This window comes from Paroedura picta, chromosome 6 (assembly GCF_049243985.1).
Source record: "Paroedura picta isolate Pp20150507F chromosome 6, Ppicta_v3.0, whole genome shotgun sequence".
NCBI classification, from domain to species: domain Eukaryota; kingdom Metazoa; phylum Chordata; class Lepidosauria; order Squamata; family Gekkonidae; genus Paroedura; species Paroedura picta.
In genome coordinates, this window is record NC_135374.1 from 5,037,515 (window position 1) to 5,063,786 (window position 26,272).

The 26,272-nt window shown below is 55.2% G+C and overlaps 1 protein-coding gene across 3 annotated transcripts in view; it reads left to right on the top strand.

Annotated features, from left to right (window-relative positions):
* The window catches only part of EMSY (EMSY transcriptional repressor, BRCA2 interacting), a 50,290-nt gene extending 27,992 nt beyond the window's left edge, over positions 1 to 22,298 (top strand). For 2 of the 3 annotated variants that reach the window (XM_077341243.1, XM_077341244.1), the window contains exons 12-22: positions 2,718 to 2,753; positions 3,484 to 3,620; positions 5,001 to 5,174; positions 6,686 to 6,884; positions 9,742 to 9,795; positions 11,953 to 12,117; positions 13,057 to 13,212; positions 13,952 to 14,106; positions 14,967 to 15,512; positions 17,625 to 18,134; positions 20,169 to 22,298. In XM_077341243.1, coding sequence (XP_077197358.1) covers positions 2,718 to 2,753; positions 3,484 to 3,620; positions 5,001 to 5,174; positions 6,686 to 6,884; positions 9,742 to 9,795; positions 11,953 to 12,117; positions 13,057 to 13,212; positions 13,952 to 14,106; positions 14,967 to 15,512; positions 17,625 to 18,134; positions 20,169 to 20,360 — 2,324 coding nt within the window. In that variant the 3' untranslated portion in view covers positions 20,361 to 22,298. The remainder of the gene's footprint in view (positions 1 to 2,717; positions 2,754 to 3,483; positions 3,621 to 5,000; positions 5,175 to 6,685; positions 6,885 to 9,741; positions 9,796 to 11,952; positions 12,118 to 13,056; positions 13,213 to 13,951; positions 14,107 to 14,966; positions 15,513 to 17,624; positions 18,135 to 20,168) is intronic. The other variant, XM_077341246.1, reaches the window with a different exon arrangement.
* Positions 22,299 to 26,272: the final 3,974 nt, after the last annotated feature.

A 26,272-nucleotide genomic window follows, 5' to 3' on the forward strand; every position in this document is an offset into this window, starting at 1 on the left:
AGGCAGGGGTAGTCCACCTGTGGTCCTCCAGAGATTCATGGACTACAATTCCCATGAGCCCCTGCCAGCAAACGCTGGCAAGGTCTCATGGGAATCGTAGTCCATGAACTTCTGAAGGACCACAGGTTGACTACCCCTGCACTAAGGCAAAGGAAAAAAGCAAGGCAAAGGAAAAAATATTTTAATTTTCAACGTCTCGCCCGACAGACAGACAGATATTCAGATGTTGTGTATGGCCAAAGGCCTTTTACATAAAAGCAGCGAGAAATAGCAAGCTAAAAACGTATGCAGGTTGTAATAATATGAAAGACTGCTGTAATGCCAAAATACGATCTTTACACGAAACGTAAAACAGCGCAGCGCTTGCCCAGTTCTGCAGTTTTCCCTGTGCTGAATATTGTCTGCGGAGAGAGGAAGGTATATAGAGACATCGGCTCACCAGTCTGCTTGGCTAGATGGCGTTAGGCAAGGAGGCTGGCTGGAATTCGGTGTTTCCGGAGGCCTGAACCATCCATAGGCTTGGTTGCTCTTGCCTTAAAGCAGGGGTAGTCAAACTGCGGCCCTCCAGATGTCCATGGACTATAATTCCCAGGAGCCCCTGCCAGCAAACATGTTCCACCATGCCCTGGTTGGGGTCAAGCTGATTTCTTTGGGATCGGGGGTCCTAAGCAAATTCTGCATGTTAGATCTAACAACTATTGCGGGGTAGGGGGTGGGGCATAATCAGAAGCAGGTCAGCTTGCCAACATAGAATACAGACCTCGTTCTCCTTCGCCACCCGTGAGCCTTTTCATCTGTGGGAAACGGTCTGATCTGCTTAAAACCAGCTCTGCCAGCAGCAACTGCTGAACCCAGAAATAGGCTCAGACTACCCTTGATGCCCTCCCAGTGGCTGCGGGATGGCTGAAATGGAGCATTCAGTTGTGGTTGACTGGGTCACGTTCTTGGTTCAGTCCGGCTGAATGGAGCATTCAGTTCCCCGTGAACAGAGTGTGTGCTCTAAAACCAATCTGGAAATCTAGTGTTCCATCCCATGAGCACTGAACCGATGGAGATAGTGCAGAGGACAGCATCCAAGAGGGTTAGGGGGTTGGAGCACCTTAGAGAGCCAGCTTGGTGTAGTGGTCAGGAGCTCCGACTTCTAATCTGGCGAGCTGGGTTCGATTTCCCACCCCTCCACATGCAGCCGTCTGGGTGACCTTGGGCTTACCACGGCACTGATAGAGCTGTTCTTGCAGAGCAGTTCTGTCAGAGTTCTCTCAGCCTCACCCACCTCAAAGGGTGTCTGTTGTGGGGAGAGGAAAGGGAAGGCGACTGGAAGCCGCTTAGAGACTCCTTCAGGTAGAAAAGGGCGTCATCTAAGAACCTTCTTCTTCCCAAGGAGGAAAGGCCACAGAGTCTGTGACGTGTCAGCTCAGAAAAGGGGACAACGGGGTAGGTGGTGGGTGGGAGGGGTTTATTCCCGGAATTAAACTTGGTTGGCCTTAAAGGTACCACCAGACTCAAAATTTGCCCTCTTGCTTCATACAGACATGGCTGCCCCCCTGACTCTAATGTTATTTGATAATAATAATGTTAATGTTAATTTCAACTACCCCCATGATGTCTCCATATGTGCCCAAGTCATGCTGTAGAAAGCCCTAGATGAGCTGAAGGGAGAATCAGCACATTTCTCCCGCGACCAACGTATGTCCAGGATCCTGGCCCAACTGGTGACAGAAGATTTCCCTCTCCCCAAAAAACTTTTTTTTTAAGTCTTCTCTAAAACAGGGGTAGTCAACCTGTGGTCCTCCAGATGTTCATGGACTACAATTCCCATGAGCCCCTGCCAGCGTTTGCTGGCAGGGGCTCATGGGGATTGTAGTCCATGCACATCTGGAGGACCACAGGTTGACTACCCCTGCTCTACTTCTCTTTTGGAACCGTAGCTGCTGTCATCGGGTCATAGCCGCCCACGGCTCTTTGTAAGGTGCTGTCACAACTACCTGCCCATCCATGCCCAGGTGATGCCCCCCCCCCCAAAAAAAAACGCCAGAATCCCTGGCCAGCCTGGCCTGGAAGAAATTCAACTTTCGATCCCAAAGCAGCAATTGGCGTTTCTCTGGGTATCCAAGAAAGGGCCACAAGAGCCAAGCTCAGATACAATCCCTTCTGCCCACCCACTCCCCCTCTGCCTGAGTTCACAGAAGTCCCCTCGCCTATTTGAACGGCCTCCCAGTCCCTGCGGTTGCAGTCAGCATGCTCTTTCCCCGATGATGCCGGGAGGGGGGGTGGGTGGAGCTGGGAGCACCCTTTCCATGGCCCCCGGTAATATCCAGGCAGCACATACCTGTGGGAGACCAGGTAGGAAAGGAGGTGAAAGGGGGTACAATTGCAGATGTGTGAGGAGGGGGGTCGCTTGCCGTGCCCCTCCCCCAAAGCCATGGGTCCTGGCAACTGCCTGCAGAATCTGCCGGCGTTGGCCCTGGGTGCAACATTCTGAGCTTGTTCTAGGGTACATTTGCACAGGCACCAAAGAAACACGACATTGTCCTTCCGTACTGTCGAAAAGCATCTTGGTAAAAGGAATGCGTTTTCTTAACACGTGTTGTGTCAAGTGTGTCTCTGCCCCCCTTCCCACCCCCACCCCCCACCCCCCAGTACCTGCAAACCGGCAGGAACCCTAGTGACTCTCACTGTTTGTAGACCAAGCTGTTTTATTTTCCCTTTCTTTAAAGGCAACTCCCTGATGAAGACCTACTTTCAACAAAAAGGTATCCAGACCACGCTGGCTCGAGAAATTGCAGTCCGATTTCGACACCGTTGGCACAGAGCGCCCTCTGTGCTGTGCTTTTGCGTGACGCCTCCTTAGGACAGGGGTCCCCAAAGCGGTGCCCGCGGGCACCGTGGCACTAGCCCACGCCTTGCCAAGTGGGGCTTTTTCCCGGGGAGCCTTCCGATTGGCTGTGGGAGGTATGCTTGGCCAGGCAGGTTATTTTCAAACATTGACATTGGCAGCCACTGTCACCACAGCGCAAAGGTTTTCCCTGGGTGGCACAAGGTGAGCTGCAGCAGGCATTTATTGTCTGGGTCTGCCTCCTGCAGCCAGTGAGTGGGGAGGGGAGGGGAGGGGCCCCGGTTGGCCAATTCCAGAGCCCTGCTTCCCAACCAGCCAGTTTGGTGTAGTGGTTAGGAGTGCAGACTTCTAATCTGGCATGCCGGGTTCGATTCTGCGCTCCCCCACATGCAGCCAGCTGGGTGACCTTGGGCTCGCCATGGCTCTGATAAAACTGTTCTGACTGAGCAGTGATATCAGTGCTCTCTCAGCCTCACCCACCCCACAGGGGGTCTGTTGTGGGGAGAGGAAGGGAAGGTGATTGTAAGCCGCTTTGAGACTCCTTCGGGGAGAGAAAAGCGGAATATAAGAACCAACTCTTCTTCTTCTTCTTCTTCTGCACGGGTTCCCTGTCTTAACACCTAGGCCCCCTTTCTTTCGCTTTCAAGGGACAACCACCAAAATCACCACCATCCCCGTGACGTCCAAGCCGAACGTGATCGTCGTGCAGAAGACCACCGGCAAAGGGACCACCATCCAAGGCCTACCCGGCAAGAACGTCGTCACGACGCTGCTGAATGCCGGGGTAAATGTGGAGGCGCGCCTGGGAGGGGGTGGCGCCTGCATGCTTGCTCCCACATTAAACAGCCTCCTCTGTCTCTCTCTCCCCCCCCCCCCCCCGTCTCAGCCCTCCTCCAGTCTGCCTATTAAGGCAAATAGTGACATGCCACTTCTTGGGGGGGGGCATGGCAGAAAGGTGTGGCCAATTGACACAACTTGTTTGTTTGTTTATTGTTTATCTATATATTGGACTTATTAATTGCCGCTCCCAGAACCGGCTTGTGGCAGGTTGCAATTAGCCCACATAAAAAGCTAATAAGCCCCATTAAAAACCATTCTGGATATAAAACCATACAATAAGACAAAACCACACAGGAAAAGAGAGAGTATAGCTGATAGGCTGCTATATTGCTGACATCTCTTAGCAGCAGGGGGGGGGGGGCTCTCTGGGAGCCGTATGGAAGAGCGGTATAGAAATCTAAATAAATAAATTCCACCAAAAAGGCCCTGGCCCTGGTTGGGTTGAGGCCAGGCATGCTTCCCTGGCTCATATGGGGCTCCTTGAAGCCTAACACATTATTTCAGGAGCTCCTCCTGGTCAAAAGGTTGAAAAAGGCTGGCTTGGCATGCAGGAGGTCCCAAGTTCAATCCCCGGCATCTCCAGTTGAAAGGACCAGGCAGGAGGGGAGGGGAAAGACCTCCACCTGAGATGCTGGAGAACAGCTGCCAGACTGAATAGGTGCTTGGTGGACCCAGGGTCTGATTCACTATAAAGTAGCTCTGTAGATTCACAGTAGGGGAGAGGCCCTGGCTCAGTGGCAGAACATCCGCCTGGCATGCAGGAGGTCCCAGGTTCAATCCCCGGCATCTCCAGTTGAAAGGACCAGGCAGGTGTGGATGGGAAAGACCTTGGCCTGAGACCCTGGCTCAGGGGCAGAGCCTCTGCTTTTGGCAGGCAGAAGGTCCCAGGTTCAATCCCCAGCATCTCCAGTTAAAAGGACCTGGCAGGAGGGGATGGGAAAGACCTCCCCTGAGATCCTGGACAGCCATGGAGAGAGGCTGTGGCTTGGTGGTAGAGCATCTGCCTGGCATGCAGGAGGTCCCCGGTTCAATCCCTGGCATCTCCAGTTGAAGACACCAGGCAGGATGGGATGGGAAAGACCTTGGCCTGAGACCCTGGCTCAGGGGCAGAGCCTCTGCTTGGCATGCAGAAGGTCCCAGGTTCTATCCGCGGCATCTCCAGTTGAAAGGACCAGGCAGGAGGGGAGGGGAAAGACCTTGGCCTGAGACCCTGGAGAACAGCTGCCCGTCTGGGTAGAGAAGACTGACCTCAAGGGACCAGCAGGTCTGCCGTGGTAGAAAGCTGCTTCGTCTCCCAGATGCCACCTGTCCGTCTCGCCCGCAGGGAGAGAAGACGATTCAGGCGGTGCCAGCCGGTGCCAAACCCGCCATCATCACGGCCACCAGGCCCATCACCAAGATGATCGTCACGCAGCCCAAAGGGATCGGGTCCGCCGTTCAGCCAGCCACCAAAATCATCCCCACCAAGATTGTGTACGGCCAGCAAGGGAAGACACAGGTGAGCCGAAGACGTTGCTTTAAAGGCCGCGTGGTTTTGGGCCGGGAGGGGGGGGGGGGCTGTTAGAAAAGATGTATAAAAATATGAATGGGGTGGAGAGACTTCACAGGGAGGCATCGTGCTCCCGCCCCCGGAATGCAGGGCATGCAGTGAGGCTGGTGGGCAGTGCGTTGGGGAGGGGCCAAAGGAGGCACTCCCTTACACTGAGAGGCATTGAAAGGTAGAATTAGTTGTGAGAGGAGGTAGTGATGGCCACAGGAATAAACGGCTTTCAAAGGAGACTAGGCAGATTCACGCAGGGATAAGGTCTATTGGTGGCTCCTAGCCATGGTGACTGAGGGGAACCTCCATATTCAGAGGCACTAATCCTCTGAATCCTAGAGCCAGGAGGCAACATCAGGAGAAGGCCTTGGCCCCTCGGCGCTATTGTTGGCCCTGCTGAGGAACTGGCTGGCCCCTGGGTGAGACGGGAGGCTGGACGGGAGGGACCCGCCCTGGCCTGACCCAGCAGGGCTCTTCTGAGGGTCTTCTCAGGGGAAGGCCTCGGCCTCTCTGCCCTGTGGCTGGCCCTGCAGAGGAACTGGCTGGCCCCTGTATGAGATGGGAGGCTGGACTGGAGGGACCCTCCCTGGCCTGACCCAGCAGGGCTCTTCTGAGGGTCTTCTCAGGGGAAGGCCTTGGCCTCTCTGCCCTGTGGCTGGCCCTGCAGAGGAACTGGCTGGCCCCTGGGTGAGACAGGAGGCTGGACTGGAGGGACCCTCTTTGGTCTGACCCAGCAGGGCTCTTCTGAGGGTCTTCTCAGGGGAAGGCCTCGGCCTCTCTGCCCTGTGGCTGGCCCTGCAGAGGAACTGGCTGGCCCCTGGGTGAGACGGGAGGCTGGACTGGAGGGACCCTCCCTGGCCTGACCCAGCAGGGCTCTTCTGAGGGTCTTCTCAGGGGAAGGCCTCGGCCTCTCTGCCCTGTGGCTGGCCCTGCAGAGTAACTGGCTGGCCCCTGGGTGAGACGGGAGGCTGGACTGGAGGGACCCTCCCTGGCCTGACCCAGCAGGGCTCTTCTGAGGGTCTTCTCAGGGGAAGGCCTCGGCCTCTCTGCCCTGTGCCTGGCCCTGCAGAGGGACTGGCTGGCCCCTGGGTGAGACGGGAGGCTGGACTGGAGGGACCCTCCCTGGCCTGACCCAGCAGGGCTCTTCTGAGGGTCTTCTCAGGGGAAGGCCTCGGCCTCTCTGCCCTGTGGCTGGCCCTGCAGAGTAACTGGCTGGCCCCTGGGTGAGACGGGAGGCTGGACTGGAGGGACCCTCCCTGGTCTGACCCAGCAGGGCTCTTCTGAGGGTCTTCTCAGGGGAAGGCCTCGGCCTCTCTGCCCTGTGCCTGGCCCTGCAGAGGGACTGGCTGGCCCCTGGGTGAGATGGGAGGCTGGACTGGAGGGACCCTCCCTGGTCTGACCCAGCAGGATTGGATTCCTTTCAGCTTGATGCTCTGCTGCTGACGTGAGGTTCTCCTCTCGCCTCTCAGGTGCTGATCAAGCCGAAACCGGTGACGTTCCAGGCCACGGTGGTGAGCGAGCAGACTAGGCAGCTGGTCACCGAAACCCTGCAGCAGGCCTCCCGGGTGGTGGAGGCCGGGGCCGCCGCGCTGCCGGAAGTGAAGGAGGAGCCCCAGGCCTACACGGACAGCAGCTCCTCCTCTACGGAATCCTCGCAGGGCTCCCAAGGTGAGATCTGGCACCGCTGCCCCCTGCTGGCTGCCTTGGTTGTGGCACCCCAGCTCTACGCCAGAGCTTCTTCTGTCTCTTAATTTTGTTGCATGTTTGTGAAATGTTTTTATCATCGTTATCTGTTATAATTTAGCCTGTGCCTACCGTTAAAGAATCATAGCGTTGGAAGGGACCTCCAGGGTCATCTAGTCCAACCCCCCGCAGCATGTAGGAAATTCCCAACTCCCTGCCTACCCACAGTGACCCCAGCTCCATGCCCAAAGGATACCCCCCTTCCCCCCAAAAAAACCAGAATCCCTGCCCAATGTGGCCTGGAGGAAATTCACCTTCTGACCCTCAAGTATTGTGTTCCATTTTTGGTAGTTTACCCATTTTTGCCCCCCCCAAGCAATTTTGACATTATATAAAAAAGACATTACATCTACTTTTCACTACCCAAGGGAGTCTTAAAGGACCACACAATCGCCTTCCCTTCCTCACCCCACAACAGACACCCTATGGGAAGGGTGAGCCATGACAGAACTGCTGTGTGAGAACAGGTCTAACAGGACTGTGACTGGCCCAAGGCCACCCAGCTAACTGCATGTGGACGAGCAGGTAATCAAAACCGGCTCTCCAGATTGGAAGCTGCTTACATTAACATCTAAACAGAAATGTTGAGTTGGAGGGTTCTGTTTTGACCGAGCAGTAATATCAGGGCTGTCTCAGCCTCCCCTCCCTCACAGGGTGTCTGTTGTGGGGAGAGGAAGGGAAGGTGATTGGAAGCTGCTTTGAGACTCCTTCGGGTAGAGAAAAGCGGCATATAGGAACCAACTCTTCTTCTAAACTCCTTCTTCTAAATTCCTTCTAAATTCTTAAATTTCTGTTTAATTTTTGTCACACCTTTGATTGCCAGCGGTGTTTAAGAGCGGCGGCCTCTAACCATGAGAACTGGGTTTGATTGCCCCCTTCTCTTCCACACGCAGGCAGCTGGATGACCTTGGGGCCATCACAGTTCTCTCAGAGCTCTCTCAGCCCCACCTCCCTCGCAGGGTGTCTGTGGCGGGAAGAGGGAAGGGAAGGCCACTTTGAAACTCCTTCAAGCAGTAAAAAGAAGGGCATAAAAAAAACAAACAGCTTTTCTCTTTTTCCTTCATGACAAAGCTGACCTGGATAGCTCAGGCAGCCCTTGACCCCATCAGATCCCAGAAGTTAAGCAGGTTCCAGTCAGTATTTGGATGGGAAACCACCTCCAAGAAGACCAGGGTTATGACACAGGGACAGGCAGCGGAAAACCAACTCTAAATGTCTCTTGCCCAGCTGTTGAGCAATCTTGGGATCTCCCAGCCTATATTAAACAAGCCATACCCCAAGTAACAAGAATACACCTTTCATAGCATGATGCCGAAGTCCTCTCTGTTCTCGTCCCCACGCTAACCCTGTGAGGTAGGCTAGCTCGATCATGAGAGCAATTGGTAAACTACAACAGAGTGGGATTTGGGTGTCTTTGACTCTGGGGTTCCCCCCAGTTCCAGTTCAACCTTCCAAACCACTTTACCACGCTGACTCTCCGTATATAAAAGGGGATGTGACACAAGTGACTCCTTTCCTGACTCCTTTCCTGACTCCTCTGCAGGGCCAGCCACAGGGCAGAGAGGCCGAGGCCTTCCCCTGAGAAGACCCTCAGAAGAGCCCTGCTGGGTCAGACCAGGGAGGGTCCCTCCAGATCAGCCTCCCGTCTCACCCAGGGGCCAGCCAGTTCCTCTGCAGGGCCAGCCACAGGGCAGAGAGGCCGAGGCCTTCCCCTGAGAAGTGACTCCTTTCCTGACTCCCATAGAGCGTTTTTAGAGCCAGGAGGGTCTCCCGGGTGACCTTTGGAGAGCTCATGGGCTTTGCTGATTTTTAAAACGTTGGTTCAGCAGCTGCTTCTCCTGCTGCACAAGGATCTTGGCCAAGGGGCTTGGAAATCTCACACAGGGCCCAACAAGTCCCTCTGCAGGGTCAACAATAGGGCAAAGAGGCTGAGGCCTTCCCCTGAGAAGACCCTCAGAAGAGGCCTGCTGGGTCAGGCCAGGGAGGGTCCCTCCAGTCCAGCCTCCCATCTCACCCAGGGGCCAGCCAGTTCCTCTGCAGGGCCAGCCACAGGGCAGAGAGGCCGAGGCCTTCCCCTGAGAAGACCCTCAGAAGAGCCTTGCTGGGTCAGACCAGGGAGGGTCCCTCCAGATCAGCCTCCCGTCTCACCCAGGGGCCAGCCAGTTCCTCTGCAGGGCCAGCCACAGGGCAGAGAGGCCGAGGCCTTCCCCTGAGAAGACCCTCAGAAGAGCCCTGCTGGGTCAGACCAGGGAGGGTACCTCCAGTCCAGCCTCCGGTCTCACCCAGGGGCCAGCCAGTTCCTCTGCAGGGCCAGCCACAGGGCAGAGAGGCCAAGGCCTTCCCCTGAGAAGACCCTCAGAAGAGCCCTGCTGGGTCAGACCAGGGAGGGTCCCTCCAGATCAGCCTCCCGTCTCACCCAGGGGCCAGCCAGTTCCTCTGCAGGGCCAGCCACAGGGCAGAGAGGCCGAGGCCTTCCCCTGAGAAGACCCTCAGAAGAGCCCTGCTGGGTCAGGCCAGGGAGGGTCTCTCCAATCCAGCCTCCCGTCTCACCCAGGGGCCAGCCAGTTCCTCTGCAGCGCCAGCCACAGGGCAGAGAGGCCGAGGCCTTCCCCTGATAAGCCCTGCTGGGTCAGAGCAAGGGTCCATCTCGTCCAGCGCCTTCCTCTCCCTGCCCCTCTGTGTCATGATTCCCAAGGCTCAGAATGGGTGGGGACCCTGGAGTGTAGCCTTGTCCTTCCAGAGGTGTCCTCTTCCCATCTGTGTCATCTTTGTCTCCTATTAGGCCGTAAGTGTTTGAGGAACACACTCACTGCTACCCCCAGAGAGCAAGCGTGGCGTGAGTATGATCCAAACGGGAGGAGCGATGCACATGCTTATTCCGGGTCAGGCCGTGTGTGTTCGCACCAACCTGTGTGTTGCCAACAACCTGGGACCCTCCAGGACCACCTCTCCCGGCCTAGTCTTCCCCATCTCCGTGGTGTAATGCAGCGGTAGTCAACCTGTGGTCCTCCAGATGTTCATGGACTACTATTCCCATGAGCCCCTGCCAGCGTTCGCTGGCAGGGGCTCATGGGAATTGTAGTCCATGAACATCTGGAGGGCCGCAGGCTTGACTACCCCTGTTGTAGTGGTTAAAGAGCGGCAGACTTTAACCTGTAGAACCGGGTTGGATTCCCCACTCCTCCACATGCAACCAGATGGGTGACCTTGGACGAGTTACAGGTCTCCCAGAGCTCTCTTAGGCCCACTTACCGCACAAGGTTTCTGTGGGAAGAAGGGACGGTGATTGTAAGCCACTTTCAGCCGCACAAGGCCTGCTGCGTGACCATGGGCCAGTCACAGTTCTCTCGGAGCTCTCAGCCCCACCTGTCTCACAGAGTGTCTGTTGTGGGGAGAGGAAGGGCAGGCGATTGGAAGCCGCTTTGAGGCACATGAAGCCTGCTGAGTGACCTTCAGCCAGTTACAGTTCTCCAGTTACAGTTCTCCCAGGGCTCTCTCAGCCCTACCTATTTCACAGGTTGATGTGGGGAGAGGAAGGGCAGGCGATCGTCAGCCACTTTGAGGCTCACAAGGCCTGTAGAGTTATTTGGGGCCACAGGGAGCCCGCCATGGGGAGAGGAAGGGAAGGTGATTGTCAGCCTCCCTGAGATAACATGAGGCACGCAGGGTGACCTTGGGCCAGTCACAGTTTTCTCAGAGCTCTCTCAGCCCCACCTACCTCACAGGGTATCTCCTGTGGGGAAAGGCTCGGAAGGCAATTGTAAGTCACTTTAAGACACATGAGGTCTGCTGGCTAGGGTTGCCAGCTCTGGGTTGTGAAATACCTGGAGACTTTGGGGGTGGAGCTGGGAGTGGGCGGGACTTTGGGGCAGTAAGGGACCTCAGTGGAGCACAATGCTATAGAGTCCCTTGTCCAAAGTAGCTATTTTCTCCCTGGGAACTGATCTCTGTCATCTGGAGATGAGCTATAATTCCGGGGAATCCCCAGGCCCCACCTGGGGATTGGCATCCTGACTGCTGCTGGCCAGTCTCCATTCTCTCAGAGCTCTCTCCGCCTCACCTACCTTCCCAGGAAGGCTACCGTAAGGCGTTTTTAGTAGGGTATAAGAACCAGGCCTTCTGTTTGTTACCTAGTGCAAATAAATCGGATTAAAATATACCCACAGAAATATCATTAAAAACAGTATTTTTTGGCTACACGCATGAGAACAAGCCCTGAGACTTCAACTGCGGCCTAGGGTGGGTTATTTTTCTTGGCCACCTTGATTTCTGACTGTGGGCTCCGTATTCCCTGAGAATTGCACTACATGGAATTATTTGGGCCTTCGCTTTTAATGATTTAAGCACTACCTGCCTGGCTTCTTACGGTTGCAAAATTATTTAAACAATCCAGGACTGCATTTAATAAATCTCAAGAAGATGCCACTTTTTGCCTATTGGTTTCGTTTGCTTCTGGCTTTTTATCAAATCTTGAAAGTTTGAAAAGGGTCTGTGTGTGTCTATTCGCAGGGGTGACCAAAGCGTGGCTCTCCAGATGGCCGTGGACTACAATTCCCATGAGCCCCTGCCAGCTGGCAGGGGCTTATGGGAATTGTAGTCCACAGCCATCTGGAGAGAGAGCCACGCTGTGGCCACCGAAGAACACATTAGATCACTGGTCATGCTACATGTAGCCATCGATGTCATCTTTGCGAATTGTGCATTCAACATTTCATAGGTTGTCGTATACGCGGATTTCTGCTTTCGACGGTGTTTTGGTCGCCATTTTTCCGCCCCGCTTCTTTGCACTAGCTAATAAATGATTGCGTTTCATTTCAATTCTCCATTAGCTCAGCTTTCAGACTTCCGGCTTGATCTCTCAGGCAGGGCTCTTTTTCCTTTCCGGCCTCCCTGTCTGTCTCGAGCTTGAAATCCGGAAGGCCGAGCCCGCAGCCGGCCGAAGGAATCGCGTGGCCGATGCCGGAAGCCTCTCCTTCTTTCTCCCGTGTCTCAGATTCCCAGCCGGTGGTCCACGTCATCGCCTCCCGGAGCCAGGACTGGTCCGAGCACGAAATTGCCGTGGACTCCAGCCCCACCATTATCTACCAAGACGTCTCCGGGGAATCCCAGTCGGCCACGTCGACGATAAAAGCCCTCTTGGAGCTCCAGCAGACCACAGGTGTGCCAGTCATGGTTTGGGTCCCCTGCTTTTGCCTGCCTCAGGTAAACCGACGGCTGTTGGGACAAAGTCAGAATCCACCGGCACCTTTAAGACCAAACACAGTTTTATTCGAGGCATCAGCTTACGTGCGCATGCACACGTGGTCAGGTATGCCGTAGCCATCAGGACGCCCATGCGCACAAAAGCTTGCGTCTTGAATAAAAATTTAGGGTTTGCGGGGGTTTTGTAATTAAAATAATTTTTTTTAGCAATAGTTCAGAAAAGTTACAAAGAGTTACAGAAATAAAGAATTTTACAAATATTTCAGATACTAACTTCAAAGCCCGTTCCAAAAGAACCGGCCTTGAAAGGGCCCCCTTAAGGTGGCTTTGGGCCACAGCTCGCAGGTGGATCAAATGGGGCGGGTGGGGGCTGGGCAGCTCCTTAGCAGGGCCGGGACAGAGCTCCTTAGCAGGCCTGGCCTGGGAGGCCCTCGTTAGCAGGCCCAGCCTAGCAGTCCAAGAGGCCCTCGTTAGAAGGCGCAGAAAGCTGCTTATTCCTGTGCTCATCACTACATCCTCTGGCAGCACATTCCCCATTTTAATCACTCCCTGTGTAAAGTGGTATTTCCTTTTGTATGTTCCTACTGCCCATCAGCTTCATTGCATTTCTTCTAATTAAACATGGAATACGCATTTAGAAACCAGCACTTGCATATGCCCAAGTTCCAGCTCCCTGTTCAGCCAGGAAACAAGCATAGGTGACCTTTCATTCTTTCTCAACCTGGCCTACCTCGCAGGCATGGTTGTAAAGGGTCAAATCCTCTCACATTATCAAGCTCCTTGGAAGACAGGAGGCGCACTGGCCTCGTAAATTACGCCGCAGAGGTCAAATTATTATGGGCCCCTCTTTCATTTTGGACTTGGTGGGATTGTTTCCTTTCGCTTTCCTTTGCAGTGAAGGAGAAGCTGGACTCTAAGCCGCGGCAGCCGACCATCGACCTGAGCCAGATGGCCGTCCCCATCCAGATGGCCCAGGAGAAGCGCCATTCTCCGGAAAGCCCCTCCATCGCGGTCGTGGAATCCGAACTCGTGGCCGAATATATCACCACCGGTAAGCGTCCTGTAGCTCCTTCGTGTTCTTTTCAAGCAGGCCTGTCTGGCGATTTGCTTAAATCACTTCCAAAAGGACGTGGACAAAACGGAGAGGGGGCAGAGGAGAGTGACGAGGAAGATCCGGGGCCTGGGGACTGAGCCCTAGGAGGAAAGGCTGAGGGACCTGGGAAGGTTCAGCCAGGAGAAGAGGGGGCTGAGAGGCGACAGGGTGGCTCTCTTGAAGTATCGGAAAGGTGGTCACTTGGACTCCCCCTGCGATAGAGATCAGTTCCCCCGGAGAAAATGGCTGCTTTGGAAGGAGGAGTCTATGGGCATTGAAGTCCCGCCCCTTCCAATGCCCTGCCCTCTTCAGCAGAGACCCTCAAAGTTTCCCAACCTGGAGCTGGCAACCCTAGCTGTAACCACTATACTCTCCTGCTGCTCCATCGAATCACGCTGACGATAAATATCCCAGCACGTTCAGTGGCTCCCTCCCCCAGTCTCCGGCCGGTTGCAACCAGTTTGGGGCCTTGGTGTCTTCATAGAATCCTAGAGTTGGAAGGGACCTCCTGGGTCATCTAGTCCAACCCCCTGCACTAGGCAGGACACTCACATCCCACATCTTCTCCTCCTATCGATCGGGGCGGATCTCTCCGTTCCACGCTCCGCCTTACGGACAGGGGGCTTCGCAGCAGGGTTTGGAGAAGCCACAGCTGACCTTCCCCCCCCTTTTCTCCCGACTCCTCCCCAATTTCCAGTGAGCCACCGGTCCCAGCCCCACCAGCCGTCCTCCCAGCCCCAGCGGACCCTCCTGCAGCACGTGGCTCAGTCGCAGACAGCCACGCAGACGTCCGTCGTGGTGAAGTCCATCCCGGCATCCTCCACAGGTGCCATCACGCACATCATGCAGCAGGTCAGCGGGTCGCTGTCGCCTAGACATCGCCATGCTCAGGGGGAGGGGCGGGGGGGCCTAGGGGAGGGCGGCCGCTACCATTAATCACGGGGAAGGCCTCTCGAAGGAAATGACAGTAGCACAGGGGGCCCCAAACTTGTTGATCCTGCAAAGTGGGTTTGTTGGGGCTCAGTGGGGGGCGGCCACAAAATGGCGGCGTCGGGAGGCGGAGCTTGCCACAAATTGGCCGCTGTGGCTTTTCTTCAGTCACACCATGAAGATCTCAGGTGGCAGCTCTTGCAAAGGAATTTTTTAGGAAATGTACGTAGCCAATCAGAAGCCTGGAACATTCTGTCTGGGGCAGTGATGCTCCGTCTCCTTCGTGTTTGCGGGGCCACAGTGGGAGGGCTTCCGGAGTCTCACTAGTGGTCCCCGTGTCGGCCCCTGGGCTTTGGCCATTGTGTGGCTCAGAGCATTGCATTGGAGGGCCCAGTGGCCTTGATCCAACATGGCTTCTCTTCCGTTCTTATATATCTGGGGCAGTCGTGCTCTGTGTTTTTGGTGCTTGGCAGGGCCCCATTGGGAAGGCTTCTGGAGTTCTGGCGCTACCAGTGGACTTTCTTGATGGCCCTCGGAGTTTGGCCCAGAGTGTTTGACTGCAGGGGCCACTAGCCTGTTCTAACATGACTTGCCTTCTGTTTTTAACCTGCCTGCTGTCCTACAGAACTTATTCCAAGAGGGTACGGAGTAGCTGACGAAAATCCCATTCCTGTTTACCGCTTTCCACTCCGGCTGTGCCTGATACTCCCGTCTCAGTTCGAGAGCGTGCTGCTTCCCACTTCCCGCTCCCGCCACTCACCTGTTTCATTTCCCCTCTCCAGGCCCTGAGCAGCCACACGGCGTTCACGAAGCACAGCGAGCCGCTGGGCACCGAGGAGGGCGAAGTGGAGGAGATGGACACGCTGGACCCTCAGACGGGGCTCTTCTACCGCTCCGCCCTCACCCCCCAGAAGCCGCCGAAGCTGAGCCAGCCCCCGCTGGAGCAGGCCCAGCTGCAGGTCAAGACCCTGCAGTGTTTCCAGGCCCAGCAGAAGCAGACCATCCACCTGCAGGCCGAGGCGCTGCCCCACAAGCTGCCCCAGATGCCCCAGCTCTCCGTCCGCCACCAGAAGCTGGCTCCCCTCCAGGCGCCGGACCCGGCCCAGCCCAAGCTGGCGGACGCCCAGCCCGCCTCGCACCACGCCCTCGTCCGCGAGAGGCAGCTGCCCACCCTGGTGGCCCAGCCCCAGCAGACGGTCGTGCAAGTCCTGGCCGTGAAGACCACCCAGCAGCTGCCCAAGCTGCAGCAGGCCCCCACCGCTCAGAAGATCTACGTCCAGCCCCAGCCGCAGCTGCCGCCCGCCCCGGAGAAGCAGCCGGCCAGCCAGGTAATTGCTGGGGAGCGGGGGGGGGGGGGGGGCGTGAAGCGAATGCACTCTGCTGCAATTCTCAAACGACAGGAGCACACGATAAAGATCACAACAAAAAACGCCGTTTGTGTACATATATATAAGCAATAATGCATTCAGCCAGGCTTTCTCAAGCAGGGTTTCATGACGCTCCGGAAGGGTTTCCCGAATGAGTTAAAATTCTAATATATTTTTAGAATTTGTCCAACGTTTCTCGGGTGATAGGATCATATATGGTCACGCAGACCCAGCTGCAAGCTGGCCAGTGATGGGCCAGGAGGGGTGAGGACGGAGAGGGGACCCGAATTCTGCCCGATGGCTGAAAAAAAAAGTTGAGAAAGGCTGCAGGAAGCTGTTAATCAAAATTCCAATACTCGGCGAGCCAGAGGAAAAACTCTCCTTCATGCCCACTGAACAGTCCTGCCCATGGCATGACTTTCTTCTTTTGCATTATCAAAATGTCGGGACAGAAGCTCTCCGTGGATCTTGGCTCACAGCAGCTTGTGTTGCAATTCTCAACTGTGCTTCTGCAGGAGGTATTCGTCTTGTATCTCCTCTTCCTCCTTGCTGCTCTGTACCGCTTGACTTTTTTTTTCTTCCTTTCTGTTTTGTAGGTATAAAGTAATTCATTTTCGTCCCCGTAATAACCTCAAAAAAATTCTAATGGAATTAAAGAGGAAGCCCCCGGCGGTGGTCTAAGGATCTCCATTGTACGTCCTCCTATGTAGTACACGTCACCCTCGGCTTAGTCGCTTCTGTCCTGGAGGAAGCAAATCTCATTTTCCTGGGGAGGGCAGACAAATTAAGGAACAAAATTGGACGTTCACCTCCAAATAAGTGTGTTTTAAAAAAAGAGGGGGGGACACTTTTGCCCCTAAATGCGATGAGCTTTAAAAGGGTGTGGGGGTGAAGAGAGGGAGCGATTGGGGGATGTAAATCCCAAAGGAAAACAGGGCTGCTGGGATTTTTTACTGCGGAAATGGACATCTTGAATCATAGAGTTGGAAGGGGCCACACAGGCCATCTAGTCCAACCCCCTGCTCAACGCAGGATCAGCCCAAAGCATCCTAAAGCATCCAAGAAAAGTGTGTATCCAACCTTTGCTTGAAGACTGCCAGTGAGGGGGAGCTCACCACCTCCTTAGGCAGCCTATTCCACTGCTGAACTACTCTGACTGTGAATTTTTTTTTCCTGATATCTAGCCTATATCGTTGTACTTGAAGTTTAAACCCATTATTGCGTGTCCTCTCCTCTGCAGCCATCGGGCGATCTCTACTTTTCACCCCAGTGCCTTCCTAGGCATTCTCTGGCCCCCATTTTTGGCTGGTTCTATGTTTATAATCCTCAATTTCTTTTTTCTTCCTAGATATATTTATATAAGGCTACAGGCAGCTGTCAGGGTGGTGTATCCGCAGCTGAGTCTGCCGCCAAGTGGCTCAGTTGTCTGGGGGGGAGGCGCCTTCTCAGGGAGCTCACCAGCAAGGGCACCTCTCACACGACAGGGATCTGCAGCCTCCGAGGGAAGTGGAAGGAGGAGGGGATGGTCCAGGGTGGGGGACAGAAGGTGATTGGCTGGCCGCCGGACAGACAGGCAAGCCGGTTGGAGGAGGAGGCCCTCAGGGGCGGGACAGCTGCCCTGAGTGGGTGTTAAGCTCCTCCTCCAAGCCCTTACCAGAAATATTAAGTGGAACAGATAGATTGAATTTTTTAAAACAATTTTTCAAAGGATAAAAGTTCAGGGGCGGAAAAGTGTTGATAAGAAAAAGAAATGAATCAAAGGCATCCGTTGAATTTTCAAATTCCGTGGCGACAAAAACCAAATGCGCTTGACCGTCCGTTCAAAGTAACGTCCTATCGTGAAATTACTTTCTTGCTCTAAGATTATTGCAAAACCCCCGGGAAAAAGTTTCTTTTTTAATCTCTTTTAATTTCCGGACCCCCTTCTCTGTAGAGCGTTTTGCTGGTGGCTTTGCTTCTTTTCCTTAAAACGACGACAACAAAAAGAATTTTGATGATCTAAGATTCTTTTTTAAGAGAGAGAAGGGAGCACCAGCCTGCCCGTAACCTGCTCAAACCTCATTTGTTTCTCAGGTGCACCAGCCCATCATATCCCAAGGCTCCTCCGTGACCAAGATCACCTTTGAAGGCCATCAGCCTCCTACCGTGTCCAAGGTGGCTTCAGTCGGTCCGGTGCCTAAGCCAGCCCCGCCCCTCCCAAGCCTCTTTCCCGCCCAGGTGCCCACGAAGACTGCGGTAGCGGACATCTTGAAAATGTCCATGCTGGAAGCCCAGATCGACCCAAGCGCCGACCGGACAGGGGCGGACCCCCTCGGCAGCAAGGCCACCCCCTCGGGCAACCCCACCGGCGAAGCAGACTCTGCGCCCACCTCGGTGCTGCGGGTGGCCACGGTCGGATCGGGCACCGCCGTGGCCACGTCCGTCTTGCAGCCGCCCAAGCGCCTGGACTCCACGCCGGCCCCTCCCACGGTATTGGAAAGGAAGCAGGGGGCGTCGGCGCCACCCACGGCTAGCCAGTTCATCCACATCCAGAACATTGCCCCGAAGAAAGCCGAGGAGATCCCCACGGAGATCTTAATTCAGGTGAGCAATGAAAAGGTATTCCGGAAGGGGGCAGGGGGGTGGGGGTGAGAGCGGTAGGGTGTCCTTCATTCCAACAGCCTCACCGCACCAGCCGTACCGTCTCCTCTTCATTTTGCTCCAATGTTGCATCACAATATCGCCGTTATTTTTCAGATATTTTCAAAACTTAAAAAAACCCCAATAATTCCAGTTGGTCCAGATCTTTCTCATTTGACATTAAAAATTGAAAAAAGAAAAAGTCAAAGATACGGATTTTCAATATTTGATGTTTTCACATACACCTGAGGTGACCATCCGATTCTCTGAACTTAAAAAAAAAAACATGTAAGAGGTCAGCACACTTGTGAATCCTCCTTTAGGATTGCTTAAAAATAGCACTGCGTCAATGTAGTAAGAGAGAGTCTTACCCAGGTTGTCCGTGGTGAGTAAACTCTGAAAGCATTTAAAGGGCTCTCAGTCCCTTTAAATGCCTTCTCACTCTGAAGGCATTTAAAGGGACTGATAGCCCTTTAAATGCACTTCAGCTATATCTAACTGGCGGTTGGGATTTTTCAGGTTTAGTTATTTCAGATAGCAGAAAAATAAACCGGCTGGAATAATACCCAAAAAATGCCAATCGGGTATTTTTCAGCTGTTTTTTCAGCTTTGATTAGCCGAATGTTCACCCCTAATCCCCACTCTGCCTGAAAAGCATGCTCAGCAGTGATCTTGGGCCAGTCGTGCTGTCTCTGCCTAACCGTCTTGCAAGGTTGTTGTGAAGCTAAAATGGAGAAGAGAACAAGGGAGGCTCCCCACTAGGGAGAAAAGTGGGGTATAAATGCAGTAAAGAGGAATGGGAAGGCGACTGTAAGCCGCTTTGAGCCTCCTTCGGGTAGGGAAAAGCGGCATATAAGAACCAACTCTTCTTCTTCTTCTTCTAAAATGAATAAAATTCGTATTAGGAATTCCCTGGCCGCTCCCACACTGGTGATGAAAGACTCTTCCCTGCCAAGTTGGTGGCGACAACCCACTGATGGTCAAGTGACCTCTGGCCCCCAAAAGCATCTGCTCAGGGAAGTAGAAGAAGAGGAGTTTTTGTATCCTGCTTTCACTCCCTAAAGGAGTCTCAAAACGGTTTATAATCACCTTCCTCTCCCACAACAGACATCCAGTGAGGTAGGTGGGGCCGAGAGAGCACTAAGAGAACTGCTCTGTGAGAATAGCACTGTCAGGACTATGACTAGCCCAAGGTCACCCAGCAGGCTGCATGTGGAAGAGTAGGGAATCAAACCCAGCTCTCCAGATTAGAGCAGCCGGTTTTAACCCTGCACTATACTGTTTCTCCATCCATCATTTGAGTCCATCCATCTTACGTGATGTGAACTTAAATGTGAACTTAAATGGACTCCGGGGAATGGTAGAGGACAGGAAGGCCTGGAGAATCATTGTCCATGGGGTCGCGATGGGTCGGACACGACTTCGCACCTAACAACAACAGCTTTAGGACGCTTTGGGCTGATCCTGCATTGAGCAGGGGGTTGGACTCGATGGCCTGTATGGCCCCTTCCAACTCTAGGATTCTATGATTCTAACAATATCTTACGTTGGGTCTTCTTCTTTTCCTTTGGCCTTCCCATTTTCCCCCAGCATTCTCTTGCCTAGTGAGGATAACCTCATCTTGCACAGTTATCCCTCTACCCCAGGCTTTCTCAACCAGGGTGTCGTGAAACCCTGGGGTATCTCGAGGGCCCTAGAAAGGTTTCCCAAATGGGTGGGAGTTAATTAACCTTGCATGTATATTTTAAATTTGTTAAAAATGCATCCGGCGAAACGACCATACGTAATCACAAAGACCCACCCACCCTCCCCAAAACGGCCAATGATGGTCCTTGTGGGCGTGTCCACAGCGATGCTTCCCAACCATCTTCTGCCTGATTGCTCCACTTCCGGGGTGTCTCGACGCCTGCAGGATGTTCCGGAGGCTTCTCGACGGTAAAACAAAAGTCTAGAAAGGCTGCTTTACTCACCCGTGGTGTCCCCTTCTCGTTTTCCCAGACAATCCCCCAGTATTCCGTGGCCTGCCATTCCACCTCCAACGTGGTGGTAGAGCCCAGCGGCCTCCTGGAACTGAACAACTTCACCAGCCAGCGTCTGGACGAGGAGGAGACCGTCATGGAGCAGGACGTCGACAGCGGCAACGAGGAAGGCGCCGAACCCAGCCCCATGCCAAGCTCGGAACAGTCCTAGCACCGCCCCCCCCGGGGGGGCGGGACCCACCAGCACGCACTTTATACACGCAGGAAGAACGCAGCTTGGGCCGGCGGCATCCTCGCCGTCCTTGTGTTCTCGCAAAGCACTTTGTGTCCACCCGGAGGATGCGTCGAGCTCAGATCCTCTGCACCCGGGGAGTGTTAATTTGACAGTATTGGCGAGGCTGGATCATGAAACGGGGTGAGGCGGAGCCCGCCGGGCCAGAGTTGAGGTTTATGGCAGCCGGATGTGTTACTTTAAGCAGCTGAGCGAGGATGGGGCCTGGGGGTTGTTTCCTTGTCAATTCTTCCTTCCTTCGTTACTTCCCCCTACCCCCTTCCTTCCTTCCTTCCTTCCTTCCTTCCTTCCTTCCTTCCTTCCTTCCTTCCTTCCTTCCTTCCCCTACCCTCTTCCTTCCTTCCTTCCTTCCTTCCTTCCTTCCTTCCTTCCTTCCTTCCCCCTACCCTCTTCCTTCCTTCCTTCCTTCCTTCCTTCCTTCCTTCCTTCCTTCCTTCCTTCCTTCCTTCCTTCCTTCCTTCCCCTACCCTCTTCCTTCCTTCCTTCCTTCCTTCCTTCCCCCTACCCTCTTCCTTCCTTCCTTCCTTCCTTCCTTCCTTCCTTCTTTCCTTCCTTCCCCCTACCCTCTTCCTTCCTTCCTTCCTTCCTTCCTTCCTTCCTTCCTTCCTTCCTTCCTTCCTTCCTTCCTTCTCCCCTTTCCTTACTCCCCTTTTTCCTTCCTTCTTTTCTTCCTTCCCCCTACCCTCTTCCTTCCTTCCTCCCTTCCTTTTCCCTCCCTCCCTCTTTCTCCCTTTCTTTTTTTGGGGGGTGGGTCATCAGATCACCTACTACGGCCTCTTCAAAGCGAAAGACATAAAATTACCGGAGAGACTCCCTGCGTGAGCAACAGGCAGAAGCTCCAACACAAAGAGCTTTTTTGGGGGGTTTCTTACACGGCGTGCCAGGTCTCCGAAAAAACAGTCCTTCGCAGGGCCGAGAAATCGCCGAACGAAATTCCAACCCGGAGGCTTCTGCGTTTGCTTTTGTTTTTAAGCGAGCAGGAGCAAGAATTGGTCTTTGTTTCTTTCCGTTGGTTTGTCTTTCTAATGACAGTGTTGGCGAGTGGTGGGAACAGAGCAGAATTTTGGGGCGGTGGGTTTTTGCTCCTCCCAAGAAGCGTGTTTTTTTTCCTGTCTGCCACACACAGGTGAAAATGCCCCGCCTGCCTCACCTTGCCCCTGCTTCTTATTTATTGAAAAGTAACCGGCGGAGGGCCCAGCCAAGGGTTCGGATCCTGTCAAGCAGGCCAGTAACCATGGGTCATCCAGACTAACGGTTTTCACCTCTTAAGCTGCAGAGGAAAGCGAAAAAGGTTCCTCAACACGGATCGCCGGAAGCCCAAGGAACGGAGAGTTTGCGTCTGACTCGGAATACAGGTTGAGCCGTGGAATTCTTGTTTTCCCCTTTTTCTTTTTATAATCAAATTGTGTCCGTTGGGGGACTTTAAAAGTTGACATTTGCTGATCTTTTTACAGGTTGGTTTGATTTCATTTGTCAGGTGTCCCTTCTCTGCCTTATTTTGACTTGCACAAGCAATAGATAAGGGGTGGAGAGGGGTGGGGTGTTTCGGCGGGTTAAAGCAAATGGATTTAAAAAGGAAAGGAAGAAAGAAAGAAGAAAAACAATCCTCTTGTACATTTTGGTAATGAAGAACAGTGCTTTTTAAAAAAAAAAACATATGGAGAAAAATTGTATATAGGAACAAGGTTTTTAACTTTTTCTTTTTTGTATAGATTCCATTATAAATAAGCATTTTAAGGTTTTTTGGGATGTATCCTGTACATACATGTTATCAGCTGAACTGCCCGTTTTTTTGGTGCTCAAATGTTACTTTTAAGTAGAAGGTTCTCTGAAGGTTAATACAGTTTTTTTGGTCAATATTTTCCAAGCTGTGATTTTACGACCAGGGGCGGGGCATGGTTACCTTGAAACTATTGGTAGAGAAAACACTCCAAAAGGGGAAGTATGATACCAAAAAGGGGGCGGGGGAGAAAAATAAAGCCAGTCTCTTGTTCTTCAAAGTGTCAGATGGTCTAGCACTGCTGTCCTACAGGTGGCGCTGTTGGCCATCGTTTGGCTCCTGTCTTCTTATTTATTTCTGTCGCTCTCTTCTAGGGTTGCCAGCTCTGGGTTGGGAAATACCTGGAGATTGGGGGAGCGGGGTTCGTGAGATGGATCTCAATAGGGAGTTGATTTTTGTACCCTGCTTTTCACTCCCTAAAGGAGTCTCAGAATGGCTTATAATCACCTTCCTTTCCTCTCCCCACAACAGACACCCTGTGAGGTAGGTGGGGCCGAGAGAGCACTAAGAGAACTGCTCTGTGAGAATAGCACTGTCAGGACTATGCCTAGCCCAAGGTCACCCAGTAGGCTGCATGTGGAAGAGTAGGGAATCAAACCCAGCTCTCCAGCCATTTTTCTCCAGGGAAATTGCTCTCGTCTAGGGTTCAGCTGCTGTTCAAGGAGATCTCCAGGCCTAAGCCTGCACTGCCCAGGATAATTTGAGTAAATCGACGTTGCCTGCTCTGACCGGCAGCTGCATTCCTGGTTTTCAGGCCGGGGATCTTTCACGTCATCTCCCGCCCGGTCCTTTTTTGCTGGGGACGCCGGGGATTGAACCCGGGTCTTTCCGCACACCAAGGGAGAGGCTCTGCCACTGAGTCCCAACCCCTCCGGAGTCCGATGCCCCTAGAAAGCCCGAAGCCAGGCAGGCAGGCGCCCCCATTAGGACAAAAGTGAAACGGTGGCTGTAAAAAAAAAATGCTTTTGGGGGCAAGTTTTCGGGTGACGCAGAAGATGCCTTCTGGCTACGCATCAAAAGAAAAAAAAATCAAAGGAGGGGGAGAAGCTACTGCTGCAGAGCTTGATGTGCAAGTGATCCAGATCCGAATGTTTTCAGGGGGGTTTGGGGGCGGAAATATTTTCCATGCCCACGTCATCTGTTTATCGTTCCCATTTTAGATCTCCGGGCAGCAAATGCTGCTTGTCAATTCTCAGTGCACGTTTACAGTCTGGTTTAAAGTCCTTTTTTCCCAGGAAACAAGATCTGCGCTGATAAATGCAGGACTTAGATAAATCCTAGGGATTTACCTCCAGTGAGCTGGCTTAAAAAAAAAGGGTTCTTCTCAGGGGAAGGCCTCGGCCTCTCTGCCCTGTGGCTGGCCCTGCGGAGGAACTGGCTGGCCCCTGGGTGAGACGGGAGGCTGGCCTGGAGGGACCCTCCCTGGTCTGACCCAGCAGGGCTCTTCTGAGGGTCTTCTCAGGGGAAGGCCTCGGCCTCTCTGCCCTGTGGCTGGCCCTGCAGAGGAACTGGCTGGCCCCTGGGTGAGACGGGAGCTGGACAGGAGGGACCCTCCCTGGTCTGACCCAGCAGGGCTCTTCTGAGGGTCTTCTCAGGGGAAGGCCTCGGCCTCCCTGCCCTGTGGCTGGCCCTGCAGAGGAACTGGCTGGCCCCTGGGTGAGACGGGAGGCTGGACTGGAGGGACCCTCCCTGGCCTGACCCAGCAGGGCTCTTCTGAGGGTCTTATCAGGGGAAGGCCTCGGCCTCTCTGCCCTGTGGCTGGCCCTGCAGAGGAACTGGCTGGCCCCTGGGTGAGATGGGAGGCTGGACTGGAGGGACCTTCCCTGGTCTGACCCAGCAGGGCTCTTCTGAGGGTCTTCTCAGGGGAAGGCCTCGGCCTCTCTGCCCTGTGGCTGGCCCTGCAGAGGAACTGGCTGGCCCCTGGGTGAGATGGGAGGCTGGACTGGAGGGACCCTCCCTGGCCTGACCCAGCAGGGCTCTTCTGAGGGTCTTATCAGGGGAAGGCCTCGGCCTCTCTGCCCTGTGGCTGGCCCTGCAGAGGAACTGGCTGGCCCCTGGGTGAGACGGGAGGCTGGACTGGAGGGACCCTCCCTGGCCTGACCCAGCAGGGCTCTTCTGAGGGTCTTATCAGGGGAAGGCCTCGGCCTCTCTGCCCTGTGGCTGGCCCTGCAGAGGAACTGGCTGGCCCCTGGGTGAGACGGGAGGCTGGACTGGAGGGACCCTCCCTGGCCTGACCCAGCAGGGCTCTTCTGAGGGTCTTATCAGGGGAAGGCCTCGGCCTCTCTGCCCTGTGGCTGGCCCTGCAGAGGAACTGGCTGGCCCCTGGGTGAGACGGGAGGCTGGACTGGAGGGACCTTCACTTGTCTGGCCCAGCAGGGCTCTTCTGAGGGTCTTCTCAGGGGAAGGCCTCGGCCTCCCTGCCCTGTGGCTGGCCCTGCGGAGGAACTGGCTGGCCCCTGGGTGAGACGGGAGGCTGGCCTGGAGGGACCCTCCCTGGTCTGACCCAGCAGGGCTCTTCTGAGGGTCTTCTCAGGGGAAGGCCTCGGCCTCTCTGCCCTGTGGCTGGCCCTGCAGAGGAACTGGCTGGCCCCTGGGTGAGACGGGAGGCTGGACTGGAGGGACCCTCCCTGGCCTGACCCAGCAGGGCTCTTCTGAGGGTCTTATCAGGGGAAGGCCTCGGCCTCTCTGCCCTGTGGCTGGCCCTGCAGAGGAACTGGCTGGCCCCTGGGTGAGACGGGAGGCTGGACTGGAGGGACCCTCCCTGGCCTGACCCAGCAGGGCTCTTCTGAGGGTCTTCTCAGGGGAAGGCCTCGGCCTCTCTGCCCTGTGGCTGGCCCTGCAGAGGAACTGGCTGGCCCCTGGGTGAGACGGGAGGCTGGACTGGAGGGGACCCTCCCTGGCCTGACCCAGCAGGGCTCTTCTGAGGGTCTTCTCAGGGGAAGGCCTCGGCCTCTCTGCCCTGTGGCTGGCCCTGCAGAGGAACTGGCTGGCCCCTGGGTGAGACGGGAGGCTGGACTGGAGGGACCCTCCCTGGCCTGACCCAGCAGGGCTCTTCTGAGGGTCTTCTCAGGGGAAGGCCTCGGCCTCTCTGCCCTGTGGCTGGCCCTGCAGAGGAACTGGCTGGCCCCTGGGTGAGACGGGAGGCTGGACTGGAGGGACCCTCCCTGGCCTGACCCAGCAGGGCTCTTCTGAGGGTCTTCTCAGGGGAAGGCCTCGGCCTCTCTGCCCTGTGGCTGGCCCTGCAGAGGAACTGGCTGGCCCCTGGGTGAGACGGGAGGCTGGACTGGAGGGTCCCTCCCTGGTCTGACCCAGCAGGGCTCTTCTGAGGGTGTTCTCAGGGGAAGGCCTCGGCCTCTCTGCCCTGTGGCTGGCCCTGCAGAGGAACTGGCTGGCCCCTGGGTGAGACGGGAGGCTGGACTGGAGGGACCCTCCGTGGTCTGACCCAGCAGGGCTCTTCTGAGGGTCTTCTCAGGGGAAGGCCTCGGCCTCTCTGCCCTGTGGCTGGCCCTGCAGAGGAACTGGCTGGCCCCTGGGTGAGACGGGAGGCTGGACTGGAGGGGACCCTCCCTGGCCTGACCCAGCAGGGCTCTTCTGAGGGTCTTCTCAGGGGAAGGCCTCGGCCTCTCTGCCCTGTGGCTGGCCCTGCAGAGGAACTGGCTGGCCCCTGGGTGAGACGGGAGGCTGGACTGGAGGGACCCTCCCTGGTCTGACCCAGCAGGGCTCTTCTGAGTGTCTTCTCAGGGGAAGGCCTCGGCCTCTCTGCCCTGTGGCTGGCCCTGCGGAGGAACTGGCTGGTCCCTGGGTGAGACGGGAGGCTGGACTGGAGGGACCCTCCCTGGCCTGACCCAGCAGGGCTCTTCTGAGGGTCTTCTCAGGGGAAGGCCTCGGCCTCCCTGCCCTGTGGCTGGCCCTGCAGAGGAACTGGCTGGCCCCTGTGTGAAGCAGGAGGCTGGACTGGAGGGACCCTCCCTGGCCTGACCCAGCAGGGCTCTTCTGAGGGTCTTCTCAGGGGAAGGCCTCGGCCTCTCTGCCCTGTGGCTGGCCCTGCAGA